Source organism: Lycium ferocissimum, chromosome 6 (genome assembly GCF_029784015.1).
Source record: "Lycium ferocissimum isolate CSIRO_LF1 chromosome 6, AGI_CSIRO_Lferr_CH_V1, whole genome shotgun sequence".
NCBI lineage: Eukaryota > Viridiplantae > Streptophyta > Magnoliopsida > Solanales > Solanaceae > Lycium > Lycium ferocissimum.
In genome coordinates, this window is record NC_081347.1 from 16374258 (window position 1) to 16392773 (window position 18516).

The 18516-nt window shown below is 32.6% G+C and overlaps 1 protein-coding gene across 2 annotated transcripts; it reads left to right on the forward strand.

The window, feature by feature from the left end:
• The first annotated feature begins 471 nt into the window (after positions 1-471).
• Positions 472-4106, forward strand: LOC132059426 (uncharacterized). Of its 2 annotated transcripts, none has more exons than XM_059452053.1 (3): positions 472-787; positions 3274-3526; positions 3805-4106. In XM_059452053.1, the coding sequence occupies exons 1-2, from the start codon at positions 569-571 to the stop codon at positions 3520-3522; spliced, it is 468 nt and encodes a 155-aa protein (XP_059308036.1). In that variant the 5' UTR covers positions 472-568; the 3' UTR covers positions 3523-3526; positions 3805-4106. The 2 variants fall into 2 exon arrangements, with proteins under 2 accessions (XP_059308036.1, XP_059308037.1); XM_059452054.1 differs by having other exon boundaries at positions 3274-3402.
• Positions 4107-18516: the final 14410 nt, after the last annotated feature.

Here is an 18516-nt window from a genome sequence, read left to right on the forward strand (position 1 = left end):
AAAGTACCATGGTTAATTTGGATTCAGTTACTTATTATGAAATATTATCTAAATCATTCATTATTTATCAGTTACTTATTAGGATTCTTCTTGAGGTAGGAACTGATAAATAATGAATGATTTAGATAATATTACGTGATAAAATCTGATAGCAGTAAAGTTCTATTAGCCGATAATGACATATATTAACCAAAATGATAAAAACAGTGACATTTTTATACCCAACTATTAACAAAAAACGTGAATAAGTCATTGTGCACAAAATCACAATCCCAGTTACAAACCCCGCCCCCCCTCCAGGGGCCCGCCCACAACCCCATTCCCCCGACCCCACTCATATGTGAAAGCCGCAGTGACCAAAATACCCTTAGTGGATGTTCTGGAAAAATAAAAATTCATTTCTTCATTTGAAATTTTCATTCCTTCATTCCCAATTTCCAAAACAACAGTCTTTATACAGTCACCTATTTTCTTTCATTCACCCCACTTTAAAATCCCACAAACCCCACTTTCAAAAAAACAAGATATTAACAGTACCTCTTAAAAAAAAAAAAAAAAAAAAAAAAACATGTATGAATTTGGGGAAGAAGTGATAATTGAAAGTTACAAAGTACCATGGTTAATTTGGATACAGTTACTTGTTATGATTCTTCTTGTATTGCTTCTTTTCTTTGGGTTTAGTATTTTGGAGCTTCCAAATAATTCAAGTTCTATTGCTTCTTCTTCTGAAAGTCCTACTGGCGTTTCACATGGAAATACACCTTCTAATTCAACTTCAACCCTTCAGGTTTGAAAAAGTTCACTTTTTTCTCAATTGGGTTTTGATTAATTTGTGTAATTGTTCTTTTTATTTTGTGATCAAATTGGAAAGGGGAACTTTTATTTCTTTTTGTTTGGTTGTTATCAAATTTGTTTATGGGTTTTGAAAATTTCACTTCCCAATTGAGTTGATTATTTGTTTGAGTTGTTTTTGGGTTAACAATGGGACCTTTTTTCTGAAGTTGGTTTTAATCAATTTGTTTCTGGGTCTAAAGAATTTCACTTTTCTTGAGTAGGTATGAAATTATTTTTTTCTCTTATTTCTTCTTGTGGAAATGGTAACTTATTTTAAAGTAATTTTATTTTTTGTTCTAAGTTTAGTGGGTTTCAACTAATTGCATCTAGGATTTGTTTCTTTTCTCTTCTTTCTTCTTCTTCTTTTTTTTTTTTTTTTTGTGTGTGTGTGTGTGTGTGTGTGTGTGTGTGTTTTGCAAATGAAATGAAATAGTTACCTAATTTACCTTTTAACTTTTTGATGGTCAATTTTAATTGTAGAAATTAAAATATATATATATTACCGTTAATAGGGCGCTGGAAAATGCTTGTTATTTTTTATGCGGGCCCAATGTACAATAATGTACAAGGGGAAAGGTCAAACGATGATAGATAATATAGGAGTAATAATGTTCTAATAATATATTCTGATAATAGTATAAAGAATTTTTGAAGATGAAATGATATCATGCCCTCTTACAATTTGAATAGAAAAAAAGGTTTCTTCAGTTCTCTTAACTGATCTCTTCTGAAAAAAGTAAAAACTAAAAACATTCTGAAAAAAATATAAAACTAAAAACATTTTGTAAGTGGCGTACAAAACCATTTCTGTTTGTAAAGGAAAGGTAAAGGCTTTTTCTTGAGTCAATCCAGGCGTGTACATCTTGTTGTGTTTGGAAGCCATTTCCTTAATTATTAGATAATGGGAAAAAAAAATCATGCTCCATTATATCTCTTTCAGAAAAATGAACCTTTTTTTTTTTTTTTTTTTGATGGTGGGTGGTGGGGTTGGGGTGTTGTCAAAGAAAAGAACAAGTCTTTGTCAAGTTAGAGTAGTAGATTGGGTATTGATTATTCAGGGTTTGCTTATGCCATCAGCTAAAGCATGGAATTCTGAACTTCCACTTTTCACTTTGCAAAGGTTGATAATAACAGTTCTACTACAACAACAATATTGGTCTGGGGAGGATAAATTGTAGGCAAACCTTACCCCAACCAAGGTAGGGAGGTTGTTTCAAAGGTTGATAGTAATATTTTCTACAAATGCAAAGGTTGAAAATAATGACCAATTCTTGTTCTGGACCACTAGATATAATCAATTAAGCGGAAAGCAAAATAATTATTACCTTATCAAACAAAAAAAAAATGAAGTAGATAGTTGTATTTTTGCTGAAAGTCGGTTCATTTACTTTGAGTTTGGCATACAATACTTTAATCTTAGTTGTTATGATAATTAGCATTGACATGTTGGCTTTATTGTCAAAAAAAAAAAAAGAGCATTGACATGTTGGCTTATCAACTAGACAGAGTTTGGTTTGCATTAGCTGGAATATCTTTACATAAATAATTGTTCAACAATGGCTGCCAAATGTACACGGATATATTTTGTTGGTTTGTGGTCAGCATGTCCACAATTTTTTTATTTGATGAAATTATAAATCTACTGATTTTTTGCACTATATTTCTTTTTTGTTCTGAGACCTTTTCTTTTATAAGGCTTCTTTATCGCCAAAAACAACTTTGCTGTGTATGGAAAGGGCACTTTCTTCTTTTTTACGATATGTTGTTAGATCCAACTAAGATTTATCCCACAAAAGACAATATAAACGAGTGGTTAAAAAAAAAAAAAGGAAAAAAAATTTACTGCTATTTTATTAAGCTGTTATAATATTGTATTAACCCTTTTTCTTTACTTTACAAGTTTCTGCCCGTTTCTGTTTCGAGGTGCTACTTAATAAATGCGTTCATTTGTTCGTGATTTTAAGTTAGTAGTATGTTTTTACAGTGGTATGTCGGGTACCCAAATATTCAGTTTTTGGTGAATAAAATTGTTCTCTGATTGACTGTTGTCCAACTGGAAACCAAAAGATTCATGATCAATTTATCTCTTGGTAGTTATTGCTGTTTTTTCCAAGATTATGTATTTCTTTGGATTGCTTACAATCAGAGCCAAAGTAAATGGTATTTGGAATAGTAAATCTTTGGGCTGAAAAATCTTGGTTTTCAGTTGGAATAACATTGAAACTAACAAGTTACACTTACTTGTTACTTAAATATATCTGTAACTTAGTGTTTCAGAGTACATATAATTTGTGAAAAGATGTGAACTTGTTCAAGTGATGTAACATGCAATTGCGATTATTTCCTTTTGTTGAATTAAAAAGAGTCTTAATGTGATTATTATTAGCAGTTGTTTTCTCAGTGTAATTCGCTTGTGTCTGAATGTATTATTCTTTCCAGCATTGGAACCAAAACCAACATATCAAAGGAGAAACTGAAGCTAGCACAAGCCGTGAAATTGCAAGGGCAGATGAATTTCAGGAAAAAGAAGGATCTGCAGAAAAGGACACAAACATCTTCAAGCTTCTTGTACGTCCGCAGCACCCTTGCAATTACTTTGGACTAGCCAAACAAGCGTTTCTCAAGTGCTTGGGCTTTGATTCCGATCGTGATAATTGTAACACCAGAAGACATGCTAAAGAAGACTAATAATGTATGATCTTCTTCACCAGTTCACCCCCGCAACCCCCCCCCCCCCCCCCCCCACACACACACACCACACACACACAAAAAACCCACAAAAAAAAAAAAAAAAAAAAAAAAAAGATCCCACTAAAGATGAAAAAGTATGAATTTCAGCGGCCGGTGGAATAGTTTAGGGTGCGCTCAAGCTTTCCCAGCATTGACACTTCCCCTAGTCCTATACCTTTTTTGTTGTTTAGATCTTGAGATTCTAGCTTTTGTTTTAATGATATCTGTGTGGTTTTGCAGGGAACATGTTATAGTTTAGTTCTTGAGACAGAAGTGTCAAGTCAATGTACAAAGATTCAGGTCCTTGAAAGAGTTGCTGCTAGGCATTTAAAAGTGTGTATTGTCCCTTAGAGATTTTGTAAGTGACATGACCCTTTGAAGCCTCTTTTTCAAAGTGCACTTAAGTTCAGGTGTAGTTTTAACCCCACAAATGTTTCTTAACATGTAGTGTAGCTCTTTCATGTAAGCAAAGATTAAACTCTCCATTGATTTGTCTTCTACCATGTATATTGAGCTGAGCTGATGACTATTTCTTGCCTTGACATTGTAAGAGCTTGCTATTGCTACTTTCATAGTCACATTTTCATGTGTAACTAGGGGTGGGCGTTCGGTTTTTCGGTTCGATTTTATCAAACTTCGGTTTGGCTATTTCGGGGTCGGTTTTTTGAAGGTGGACCAAACACCGAACCAAACTAGTTCGGTTTGGTTCTTTCGGTTTCGGTTTTTTAAAGTTTAGTTCGGTTCGGTTTCGATTTTTTCAATTCGGTTTTTTAATATAATATTATAAGCGATTCCATTGACACTAATTCATATTCTCAAAAGCAATAAAACATAAAGCGATAAATTGAAATCAAAATCAAACAAACAGGATACACAAGAATAGAAAATTATAATCATGACATAGGATTACTAGGTGTTATATACATACCGTAAGAATAATTAAGAAAACACATAAAGGACATACATTAATCCTAAAGAGACATCCTAGTTACCTTTCTTTGTTAAGGATATTTGATTTTTTCAATTGAAGTGGAAATTAGGGATACAAATGCAAAAGAGGACTTATTACAATTGGTTTTTTTTTTTCTTTAAACTTAATCTACCGCAGACTATTTTAATTTTTTGGGTAATGTATTAAATTTCGGTGCGCGTTCGGTTTTTCGGTTCGGTTTTATCAAACTTCGGTTCGGCTATTTCGGTTTCGGTTTCTTGATGATGGACACCAAACACCGAACCAAATTAATTTGGTTCGGTTCGGTTTTCGGTATTTATGCCCGTACCTTATGTGTAACAGTGTGTTGACTAGATATGATGTTTAAGGTGTTAATTCGCTAATATATTACTCCCTCCGTCCCAATTTATATCCTATCGGGGGAGTCAAACAGTTCTTTCTTTGACTCTATTTCAAACATAGATTTTTCGAGTATTTTATAATAAAATTTACATATTTAAAAATTATATAGAAAGTACTATAAATCTGCATAATTAATCATCATACTATACTAAAAGTAGAAAGAATCTAGGCCAAAAGTTGAATTATGAAAAAGTCCATCAAAAGTTAACGACTATTTTGCCCTTTGATTCAATACTACTCCTTTAATAATTTTGTCCGAAAGGGTAAATACATTACAGATACTTATAAAAGCACTTCAATAATTATATGACTAAATTCAAATAATCTGAAATTAAGAGCAAATGAAGAGAATTAGCAGCAGTTAAAAGAATCCATATACAAAGTCAAACCACCGGGAAAAAAAACGTTGGCAAACAGGTGTGATAATAGAAACCCAACAGTTCATTTCCATTACGGAAAAGGCTCATAAATACCCCTAACCTATTCAAAACGACATAAATTTGTCCAAAAAATACCCTTAAGGTTTGTTTTTGGCTCAAATATACCCCTCAAACTAACAAGTTAAAATTAACTCTTTTAAAAAGCCAAATGGCATTTTGTAATTGGTCAATAATAAAATAATTTAAAAAAAATCTGGAATTTTTTTCTGGATTTTTTTTTAAATCATGGAATTTTATTATTGACTAAATTCGGAATTTTAAAAAAATCTGGAATTTTTTTTTTAAATCTGGAATTTTTTTTTGACCAATTACGGAATTTTTAAATTACGGAATTTTTAAAAAAATCTGGAATTTTTTTTTTAAATCTGGAATTTTTTTTTAAATTACGGAATTTTATTATTGACCAGCGGAATTTTTAAAAAATCGATTTTTTTTTTTTTAAATTACGAAATTTTATTATTGACCAATTACAAAATGCCATTTGGCTTTTTAAAAGAGTTAATTTTAACGTATATTTGAGCCAAAAAACAAACAGGTGTGATAATAGAAATTTATGAGCTTTTTTAACAGTATTTTGAGCCTTTTCCCTTTCCATTATAAAGCATTAAATTAAAGTACTTCAGTAAACCCTCTGCTAGACCTCAATTTACAACGTCAGTTTCAGACTTAACACCCGTTACATTCTAATCTAAACCCCTTCAATTCCCATCCCAAATTGCCACTTTTAAAAGAGGAGCAAGTTCTCTTCCCGTACTAAGAGGACTATTCCTCCAGACTACCATTTCAAAAAAGTACAAAAGCCAACACCAAACGGAAAAGCATAAATCACTATGATTGTTCTTCTTTATTCTTTAAGTTTTCTATTGCTATATTATTTCCATGTTCTTTTGTGCTTATGCCTGATATTTGATAAGCCTTCGAACTTGTCTAAGAGCCCGTTTGGCTTAGCTTATAAGTTGAGTGTTTGGTGGTAAGAACATATAAAGCCTTTTTTTTTAAATTTAAGCCAAATGGGTTTTCTAAGCATTGTTCACCAGGACAAATTTAAAATGCTACATGTGGTACCTCTCCCGAGTTTTGGATTTTCATAGATCTCGAAGAAAGCCGAAGTGAACTTATCATGAGTTAATGTCATAACAAACATCACTAGTAAACATTAGGCATGTTTGAAAAATAGGTAAGCATCATTTGTATTATTACATTTGAATTCTTGCTTTATGCTTTTGTTTTCTGACCTCTTATTCATTTAAATGACTTGCACTATCAAATTTACAGTTAAGTTTATTCTTTCGCCGAGAAGTTATTTTATCAATTGGCACTAGAATATATACATTTATTATTTCTTTCTAATATTCATGTGCAGTCAAAGGAAGATTCATATGGCTTATGACAGCGTTGGGTCAATCATGATCGGATTAAAAGTATGTGTTAGTTTCATTTTTATTTTTCATGCATAAATGTTAGTAATTTTTACAAGGTAAATATCAAGTTTACAATATTTTCTAGCTTCAGAAAAGTTATCACCTTTTTTGCATGTTTTGATATTTAGTTTAAAGCTAAAAAATGTTCAAAAATATGTGTGCCAATTAAAATTACTATTTGCGATACAAATTTTATATCATAGTTATTTTGTATATACGTGCAACGCACGTTACCAGAGACTAGTAATTAACAAGTATATGAAAAGAGTTGGAAAAAATCGTAGTAAAAAAAAAAAAAAAATTGACTCCCCAAATAGGTCTAACCTTCGTATAAATTGGGACGGAAGGAATATATTAGTAGTTGTGTAAGAGAATATTAAAGAAACACGAGAAAACGGTATATAAAGTTGTTTGAAAATTAGATAGTTAAATGGATTTTAATTCTTGAGAGTTGTTTGAAATAATATTATTAGTTGAATGATGGAGACACCTTTTGGAATGTTTCCAAAATGAAAACGCAATATAAATTAAGACGGAGGATATAACATTTGCGTAATAAAGAAATAATAGACATAACATCTAATACTCAAGTGGAGATTGACATCTCTTGAGGCCTGGGTCGGTGAATTATTAAAAGGTCACCACCAACCAAATGCCAACCATAAATAAGCATCTTGTTCACAATTTTATGTATTACTCAATCATATCATAATAGGTATCAAAACACTTATAACAATACTGTATATGATTTGAAACAAATGAACTTTTTCCGTCCAACATTTTTTAGGCATTAGATTCCTCATAGTCTATTTAAGTAATTTCTTCATAATAATGAGCTTGCCAACAATACTATCTCACATGATACAATATCGAGTATGTGATGTTCTTATAAAAACTATACCAGAAACTTGCGATCAATATTCATATCACATAGTTGATCAGTTTTCATTCTAGTCCACCACAATTACATTATTGTTCTTCTTAAAATGTTAAGCTCTTTTTTCCCCAATTAGTACTACTTAATATTAAGTGTTCAGTAACTGAAAAACTAATCGGGATGTGGACAAATTATATTTGGAATTGAAGTGGGATAAAACAATGGGAGATTAGGATTCAAATCCCCCTACGAGGCAAAAAGTTTTAGGTATTATTCTCATATGTTAAAGCTTTGATGATCAGAGTTATCATAAACATAATAGCAGGAGGTAGCAGGTATTTGGTGAAACAGTCGAAACTGCACATAAATTCACTCAGACGTCACTCTCATAAATACATTTTCACACAGCCAAGAAAAGTAGTATTTGCTTTTCTCTTTAGCTGGAACAATGTATAGAGCTGCTTCAATTAAAACATGAGAAATGGACCTTGAGATATTGTTGAAGATACAAACACGCTACAAATACATTTCAACAAGGTTTTTCGTGAGTTAAAAGAACCAAAAAAGAAAAAGACCTTTGTGTCTGGATACTCGTGAGTCATGACGACCCTATCTCGTCACTTGACACACTCTAAGGGTGTGTTTAGTGTGTTCGGCACGAAGAAAAATATTTTTCGATTTTTCTATGTTTGTTTGGTCAAATTTTAGAAAATATTTTCTTTAAGAAAACAAGTTCCTTGAAAATGAGAAAAATGATTTTCTTAGTAGAAGTAGGGAAAACAAGTTCCACTAGTAGCATTTCCACATTGATTGTATTCTCTCCACCTCCAAAACACCTCATCTTCACCCTCACCCCCTAAGCCCTCATCCGCACCACCCCACACTGCTACCCCTCTCACTCACCTCTCATAGTATTTGTCTAGATTATATGCAAAATGCTTTGAGGATATTATTTTTTGCCGGCGTACTTGAATTAAAAAAAAAAAAACACCTATTTTTATGGAAAATATTTTCCTTTCATGCGAACACACCGTAAGAGTAAAATTTAGTATGGATTAATTCGTTAGTTAATAGGAGTATAATTATTACTTAGAAATTATGTGAAAAAACATTGAAGCTGAAACATTTTATCGTGCAATTACAACAACAACATACTCAATGTAGTCCCGTAAGTGGGTTGGGAAAGGATGGTGTATACGCGGCTTTACCCCTATATCTTGTGAAGGTAGAGAGGTTGTTCCCGATAGACCATGGACTCAAATAAAGCATGTGAAAATCAAGTATCTCAGTTAAAATTTAACATGATTGATAATCGGAAAGTGAACAGAGAATAACCCTCACTATTACGCTACATTAATTATCAGGGGATCATTTGCACTTTTGTCCCTATTTTGTGGTGGTCTTTAATTTTTGCTCTTCAAATGGTCTGGTCTTTAATTTTTGTCCTTCAAAATCAAATTTATGCCTATAGTAAATTATGTATCATCATATTCACAAAATATAACAGCGTCCTTAAAGAACGCGTGTCCCGCTAGGCATAAGTTAGATTTTGAAGGGCAAAATTAAAGACCAGTCCATTTGAAGGACAAAAATCAAAAGACCAGTCTATTTGAAGGTCAAACCGCGCAACTACTTGATCATAAGGTATTATGGGCTGTACGCCTCAACATCAGCTTTGGGCTCACTGATACTTCCAAAAGGTTGATATAAACCCGGGGTGAATTTTACACAGATTGGTTATTTCTCAGTTTTAATTATAATTATTTAGGGCCCGTTTGGTTGCTGGTTAGATAGGATTATTCATGTATTGAAAATAGCATAACATTTTACAATGATTAATTTGGATACAAGAAAAAGTAAAAGTAATACCCTCATAGAATCTAGAATAAGTTATATAATATTTGGTTAGTTTTCTCTCTTAAAACAAAATATATTATTGCTAATACAAATTGCTAATACAGTGTTTGGTTCATATATTTCTTTTCCGCATAACTAATACATTGCATAATTTATGAGAGAATCTATAAATTACATGATGCAGGGTAGAACGTGGAACTAATACATGAATAACTAAACTCTACATGATTAATCCCTGCACACTACTAAAAAACCCATGAGTTTCCCACTGAAAAATGTTCGTGGTACGCTTCCACGGATATTTTGATTGAATTAGTGAGAAAATACATAATAGTAGTAGTGTTTCACATTGAAAAGTTGGAAAATTTTCCTGCGTTTCAATGAGAACCTGTTTCCCACCATGCATTTTCCCAGTGAGCTAGTTCGGTGGGAGCGTGGTGGAAAATCATATTTTATAACACAAATTTCGCACTGATTATCGGTGGAAAAAACCTATATTTCTAATAATGACATAACTAGTCCCTGCATTACTAATAAACTCTAACCAACAATTAAATGACCCAGGATACTATACTTAATTGTAAAATATAATAATATTTTTCAATTATAATAAAATAATAGGAAAAGAAAGGGATAAGCTCCAAATCTTTCACATTTTAGGCTCTAATATTTCCTCATTTTCTCTCCCTCTCTCTTTCTCGTTAAACACGCAAAGCTATAAACTCCATTAAAATTTTTATTGACAACCATTAAAAAGCTCCGAAGTTTTGAATTCGAGAATCAAGTTTTATAAAATTGGTATTTATTTGAATTTAATGGTGTTGCAAATGATTGTAATGCTTTGGAGTTTATATGTCAAGATAAAAAATGTTGATCTCGCATTTGAGAAGGCATGTTATAACGTAATTGACTAAGAGAGAGTGTCTAAGCTTATAAGCTGATCAAATTGATTTATAAGCACTTTTTAATTTATCTAGGCGTTTTGTAAACACAAAAGTACTTATAGGGAAAAATCAGTCAGAATCATAACATGATCATCCCAACATATAATTTTCTACTTATAAATAATTTAATCAAATATTTTACGATTTTATCCAATATCTTTTTTCTAGTTCTCAAAGTATTTTTTCCCTTTGTCGTTCACTTTCTATCACTCAATCATGTTACTGTTTAAAAAAGAACCTACTTCTCCTAAAACGAAGCTCCTAACCTCTTTTTCACTCTGTATCCGACGTTTCCCTATTTTTTACAAGGATATTCTTAAATTTGTAATTCTTTTGCAAACTATTTTAAGAGTATTTTAGTAATTCTAACAAAATAATAGTTTATTAATATTTTTTTCTCAAACATAATTGCTTATTATCAGTTTTAACACTTTTATTCAAAAATATAACTTCTTATTTATAAAATAAATTTCAGCACTTAAAATTCATCGCAATTTGCAATCATCTAATCCAGACAGGCTGTAAATAGAAATACCATTTTCTAACTACATATGTTGAATTCTCTCCTCCGTGCGAATGAACGTGGATACATAAGTTTTTGGTCAAAATTCAATAAAATTGTCAAAACTATAATAAAGCGTAAAATAAGGTAAGAACATTTGAGGACTAGACACTACTACTACTAAATTAGAGTATGTCATGAGTCAGACACACGTGTCATTCATCTAACAGTACTTCCAATTTCTACAACAATACAAGATTCTCTAACCACCATATAAAGACAGTACTGTGCAGAAAGAAGACCATATACTACTCATCATCATCAAAAATAAGAAAGATATGGAAAAGAATCCTTGCAATATTTTTGATAGATTGATTAAATCCACACTAAACTTTTTTGGTTATGGTCATGGTCACAGCTCTAGCTTTGTCGCCACATATTCTCACCAAGAAGAAGAAGAAATGAGATCCACGGTATATATGCCAAAAGTGAATTTAGAATTGAAATTTGGTGTTTTAAGTTTTTACTTATTTTTTCGTACCAAATTACAGAGTTTTGACGATTCTTCCTACTCATTATTATTCCGTTATTTTTATTTTTTTGTCATAACTGTTTTAGAATATACTTTTGAGTATTAGTCATTTGTGTTTAGCTAATCAATTTAAAAGCACATAGTTGATATTAAAGCAGTGATTTGTGTTTGATTAAAGTTCCAAAAGGGTTTTTTGTGTAAAACCTATTTATCCAGCTTCTGGCAATAATTTCTACTACTATTCAAAAGCACGTATTAGTTTTCTTAGAAGATTATCAAACACCTCAATTCTGTTAAATAAGTATTCTTATAATAAAAAAATAAGAACTTTTGACTGTCTAGAGGTTTAATCTGACTGCTCCCACACATAAACATTTTTTTTTTGTTAATGGTGAATTGTTTACTCCGTCCCAATTTATATGATACACGTTCATTTTAGGTTTGTCTCAAAAAAAATAATATAGTTTCTATATCTAAAAAATAATTTAACTTAAAACTTCGTCTTTTATCCTTAACGAAAAGATTTAGAGCCACACATATATCTATAATTTGTTTTAAACCACAAGTTTTAAAAAAATAAATTAAACTCCGTGCCTAGTTAAACTATAACATAAATTGTGGAACGGAGGGAGTATTCTTTTAGTTTACTATTTGATTTTTTTTTATTTATTTATTATTTTTTTTGGGAATATTATTGATGCAGGAAGATATAGGGTTCATCACAACAAGGTCGAAAAGTGTGAATAACTCAGTTCGAGGAAGAAGGCCTCCAAGGCCACCAGTGCAATCTGGAGGAGGTGGTCAAACAAACTATTCTTCTTACTAGTTTCTTTTTTTTCTTTTCTTTTATTTAAGTCTTCTGAATATCTTTTTGTTTCTTTTCTTTTATTTAAGTCTTCTGAATTTCTTTTTGTTATTTTAGATAACAATCATCTGGGGTATTTCTGTTGAATATTTCTAGTCTAAGAGGGATATTTCTATATATCCAGAGAATCTTATGGAGTTAATTAACTAGATTACATTCTTGGAATGCAGTTATTAGGGTGGAGAAGTATAATTTTCTCTTTCTGACAAACATTAGAATTGTCAGCTTGCATGTATGAGTGGATTCTGGCCTTATTTCTATTTATTAAGATTAAGACGTCTAAATCTGAATACGTATTTGAATATTAATATGTGCATTAAGATTTAGATTTCTGAATTCTGAATTCTGAATGCAGACCTAAATATTAAGCTTTGAATACAAAATAAATAAGATTGTTCTTTTTATTTTTTCAACATTGTATAAAATGTGTCTTTATTTAAAACTTAATAAATATAAAATTCAACTAAAATACTAAATTGATCTAATACTATATTAACAAAGTATTTTAAGAAAATTATATGGCGGTTGGTAACGGTGATTAGGTATGTCAATTGGCAATGGTGCTGATTGATGATGATGGTGTGAGTAACAGTGTGTGGTATAAATAGTGGATGCCAGTAGTGACTAATGATGATGGTTGTTAGTTGCGGCTGATAATTAGGGCGATGAGACAGTGATGACTAGTGGCACTGGTAAATGATGATGGTGGGTTAGCGATATATGGTGGTGGCTAATAGTAATGATGACTAGTAGATCAACGGTGGTTGGTAATTGGAGGTGGTGATAGTTATGGCTGAGGATGGTGGGTGAAAGTAGATGGCGTAGTAAAGAATTGTTATCTTTGTAGAAATCTTTAAATATACATCTTAATGATATTAAGACGGTTATATATCTTGATTATTCATAACTATTCAGACCCATTAAGTGATTGTAAAATAAGAAAAATAAATACACTTAATGATTAAGATCTGAATAATTATGAATCAGACCTAAAAAGACAAACAGACTTAATGAGATCTGAATGATTAAGATTATAATTATGAGGGCCTAATCTAACCACTAGAGGGCCAACTAAGCAAATTTTTAACAGAACTTTTGTAGTTTGATTTTCGTACTTACTTTTCTTCTTTCTATTCTCTGAAAATGCCTATTTGGTTATCGACAAGACAAGGTAATGTTTTTTCAAAAAGGAAATTAAACTGAGGCTCCTTTAATTTTTAATGTGCAAAAAGTTACAACTTGATTTTGACATCAAAGACAAGGTAATGTTTACGTTGGAAATAGAATTATATTTCATGTCCAAGATGTTGCTTCATCTGTCACTATTTCTCGTTCATTCAAATTGCCCATACTAAGGATATCCGTTTTGCACACATTTTTATTATCACGTTAACATGGATAAAAAATTTCATCTAGTGTTAGATACTTACTTTGAGACCTAGATTAAATATTTGCGCCCCCATTCCTACTGGTGAGAGTCTTATCATAGAAATCCTGTGCTGTATTTTCACAACCTCCCTTCTCTTTCTCCATCGTTTCTCCAATTTAATAAGAACTTAAGAAGTTACCTATGCATGTGCCAGTGTTCAATTTTACCACCTGTTATACTTTTTCACCTTATCAAATTGTCAGCATGTGTGAAGTGAACAAGAGTTTGAACAGAAGAGGGATTATATATACCATCGGTGGGAATTCTTTGTTTTTACATCTATCCAAATGTTGAAATCCCAAACAAGATAAAGATAGGTGCATTGGGATAATACAAGTGTCGGTGATTTGGCCATGAAAGACTACAAATCTAGTCTCCTCAACTATGTACGGACGTCTTGTCTTCGTCAATTGTGTTATCCCCATTTTTCCACATGCATGCTTCTACTTTCGGTAAAGAAAAGAACTTTCGAGTATAATTCAACTCTGAAAGTTAGCTCAAAAGTTGAGTATTGCTCAAAATCGTGTAAGTGTTGGGCCGTTATGCTTACTAGCCAAAGGCTCACTGGCCTAATCCTATTCTTTTTGCGTTTTCATTTCTATTTGCAATTATATTTCGTTTTTTATTCCTATTTAGTTTTTGGCTTTAAGACAAATTAAAGCACCACTTACTAGGCACTAGCTATAAATAAAATAACTATGAAAATTGTGTTTATGCTCATTGATATTTGTCGTTGAAAGACTTTAGCACATAAGAGCGGGTTTTGAGAGAGCTTCCACCAAAAGAGAAGAAAGAAGGAATAAGGGATCTTTATGGAGTCCGTTGCATTTTGCACTCTTAATATGTGCTTACTATCAAGGACATGACCCTGTATAGGAGGATGTGAAGATTGAGGATTAAGGTAGAAGGCTAGTAGTAGGATTAGTACTATTTTCCATTCTTGTGGGATCAGTATTATTTCCAACATTTTCTTGTATTGTTGTTTTAGTATTTGCATATTTCTTATTCTTAGTTTTCCATTACTACTTTTTGTCTCTTCTGCTTTAGTTTTCTTTCTATCCTGATGTTGTTTCTGCTTCACTTGAGTCGAGGGTCTATCGGAAACAGACTCTCTACCTGTCAAGGTTGGTGTAAGGTCTACATACACTCTACCCTCCCATAGCCCACTTGTAGGATTACACTGAGTATGTTGTTGAATGTGTGTTCTCTTTTGTGACTTGCATCCTATCGTATTTTTCTTTATGATTTAAACTCTAATCTATTTATATTCTTGCAAAATAATATAATCACTATTTCTATATATTTACCATGAGCCATGAGGGTAAAATAGGAATATAATAATATATCTTTTCTTTTCTTAAATTTATTTATTTAATGTAGGAGGCTAAATGTCACACCCCAAAACCTTGATGAGGCGGACTGGCACCTAGTGCCTTAACCTGACCTAGTGAACCATCTATATGTGAACTATGCAAGTACTTGTGAACTTCAATCAAATGATATATATATATATATATATATATATATATATATATATATATATATATATATATGAGTGGGCCATCAGGCCTGAAGCCCTGTGACTGATATACAAATGTAGACAAGTGACTATATGCATGTCTATGAAGCCTATGAATAACTAGTATTGTACAACTGTCATACTGCCGGGACAGGGCCCCGACCTACCTGTAATCTCTATATACATCAAATAGGAGTTCTAGACTCAAGTGGATGATTCACGACATTAACTCGTTAGAACCTTATTTAGGAGGGAAACATATGATAGGATCCAGGACAATGGAGGCAAATAGGAAATAGACCTTTCATACTTACTATGCTTATGATCCATCACTCAATGCTATCGGGATCTGAACATTAGTTCTTTTCTTAAGTTCTTTAGGACTATCTTCTGTAATCGGCCAGATATGACCCATGTGCCTAACATATCGGAACTGACCACCCATGTCTATATGTAAGATTTCAAAGCTTCAGGGAATACATGATTCATATGAAAATCGTTTAGGAGTGTAACCCTGGAATAAGGTCTCAGCTACATATATATACATAGATGGACATCAAGGGAGCTACTATCATGAACCTGTGAAATCTGGAAGCTTATTCGTAATCTGAAGTACAACATCATCCTATGAATGTTTCACAACATTTTCTAATTAAACTTGGTCTTGTGATAGACTTAGGAGAACTATATTGATACATTCATCTTAAGGAGGTACGATAACCCAATAATAATCATATGAAGGCCTATTGTTAGGATTCATCTAGGTAAGGTACTACAACCACATATCGATCATCTGAGAACTCAATCCTTTGAGCGGAACATCTAAGTGAAGTACAGACTCGCAGGTACGTAACATAATCCTTATTGACTCGTGAAGCACTTAGCACGAAATTACATATTTTGATAATCAATAAATTGCAGGTCATACCGTAGCTGCAAAGGAAGGAATAACTTTGCGTACCTTGATTCAACCTTCGAATGGCTACAACCAGCCAATCCTTCTGATAAACGCTTAACTTGTTTAAGACATCTAATATCAACATAATCATAGTTCAATGGCACACAACAACTGTACCAACATCCCCACAATAGACTACAACTATACCAACAATATCATCAAGCAATCGAAGAGCGACGAGCTCTCGAAGCTATAATTCGATGGTGAACTCCACACCGACCACTTTTTAACAACATACAAGCTAAACACGAGCTATCAAACCCTTCCCAAACGCCATAGCACAAGAAACAACCTCTTAATCACTTTTATAAGCTATAATAACTTGAATCCACAGCTTCAGATCACCGTCCTGTGAGTTCCTACCGACAACATACCTTAGATGCTCGCACGAGCTCGTAGAAAATCGTAGACGAAGGATCATCTCTTGGCTGCCAAAACCCTATGATTTTCTTAATTTACTTCACCTTTGAACAAATATAATCAGAGAAGAATAAGTACAAACACCACATGATTAACGGGAAAGAAGAACCTGAGCTTAAACTTACCTAAGTTTCATTGAAGAAGATGATGAGAACTTGAGAAAAATTTGAGAGTAAACTGTCTAAATTTCGGCCAAATGAGTTATGAAATGAATTCCCAAGTTTTTTATCTCAGAAAGACAAGTTTGGCTGACTTAACTTTAGAGCTGCCACATGTCCGCATGCAGTTGGGTACTGCGCAGGTCCGTATTAAAACATATATAACTTTTTTCTCTGACGTCGTATTGACGAACAGTTTGCCGCACTGAAAACTAGACTCAGAAACCTTTAATTTGATAGGTAAAGCATACCCAAAACCCAAACACATAGGTCGCAACAGTCACTGGAAGTTGGACCTTGTTCAAATGCATTCTGAAAACTTAACTTACGGGCGACTTTCACTTCGACTTTTGATGTGGACCTTATTTTTTCTAAAAGATTATTGGACCACTCAGCTATTTAACTTGAGTGAACTTTTTATTAATAATAAAAGAACCTCAAACAAGAATAAGTACAAGTAATGAGGGCTAAGCTTTACCTTACAAATCTTAATGAGGTTAAACACCTCTACTACTAGTAGAAAGCATGTAAGAGATAAGAACTTGAAATAACTAGACACTCTATGATCATCACAGTGTTTAAAACACACTCTATGATGATATTACAAATAAAGATACTAGTAAAGTAATAAATAGAATAAGAAAGAAAGTAGAGTGGCGCCCCTCTTCTTTTTACTTGTCACAAATTCTAAAATCTGTAGCTCTCTATCAATTTGATTCTTCTCCTTGTCTCCTTCTTCCAACATGTTCAAGAGTTCTTGAAAATACATTAGTTCTTCTTAGATTTGTTGAATCTTGTTGATGTAGTTAAACCTTGTCACCTTCTGCTCTGCCACTATCATTGGTCATGTCTTGGGACAAACTCCTCAGACACTTTAGCACCCAACTATGATATCTATCATGAGATTTACTTTTGCGCGTTCCACTTCTTTGTTGCCTAGGAGAGATGTCGGTGTCCCTACCGGCATTTGCAAAGTAGATATCTAGCATTTCATCCTTCTCGCCTTCCACAAAAATATCTACATCTTGTAGAATATGTGGAGAAAAAGAACTACTTCCAGCAACTTGTAATTGCTTACTAGTCTTAATAGGAGTACGAGAGTTAAACTTTTCAATATTGTTCTTTGCCTCGGTCCTAATTTATGTGGCACTGTTAGACTTGGCACAATTTTAAAGAAAGAAAGGAAGACTTTTGAAATTTGTGGTGTAAAACAAACCTTAGTATGGCTATAAATCATTTCATTAAGGGTAAAAAGCTGAATTTTTAAGTTTAACTTGTTTCGAATGATAGAAAAGTGACATTGTTTTTGGGACAAACTAAAAAGGAAAGGGTACCACATAAATTGGACAGAGTGAGTACTTACCAGTTCATTAAGAAGATCTTTATTCATAATATTACTATTTGGAGCATCCGGTTGAGCCATAAGTTGTCTCGAGGCTAGCGGTGGAATTACCTTGGCATGACTAGACACAAATGTGGGAGCTATTGGACTCAACTTGCTGCGCATTTGAGGGAATGTAACCTACTCCTTCTCATCTGTCATTCCACCTAACGTAACTCTTCACACTCGGTTGCGATCTATTTAAGGTCAGATTGGGCTGGAATTTTAAGGCTCTTTCACTTGCATGATATGTTTGTCCGTCCTAACCAGTTATCTTTCATGACCCCCTAAGGCT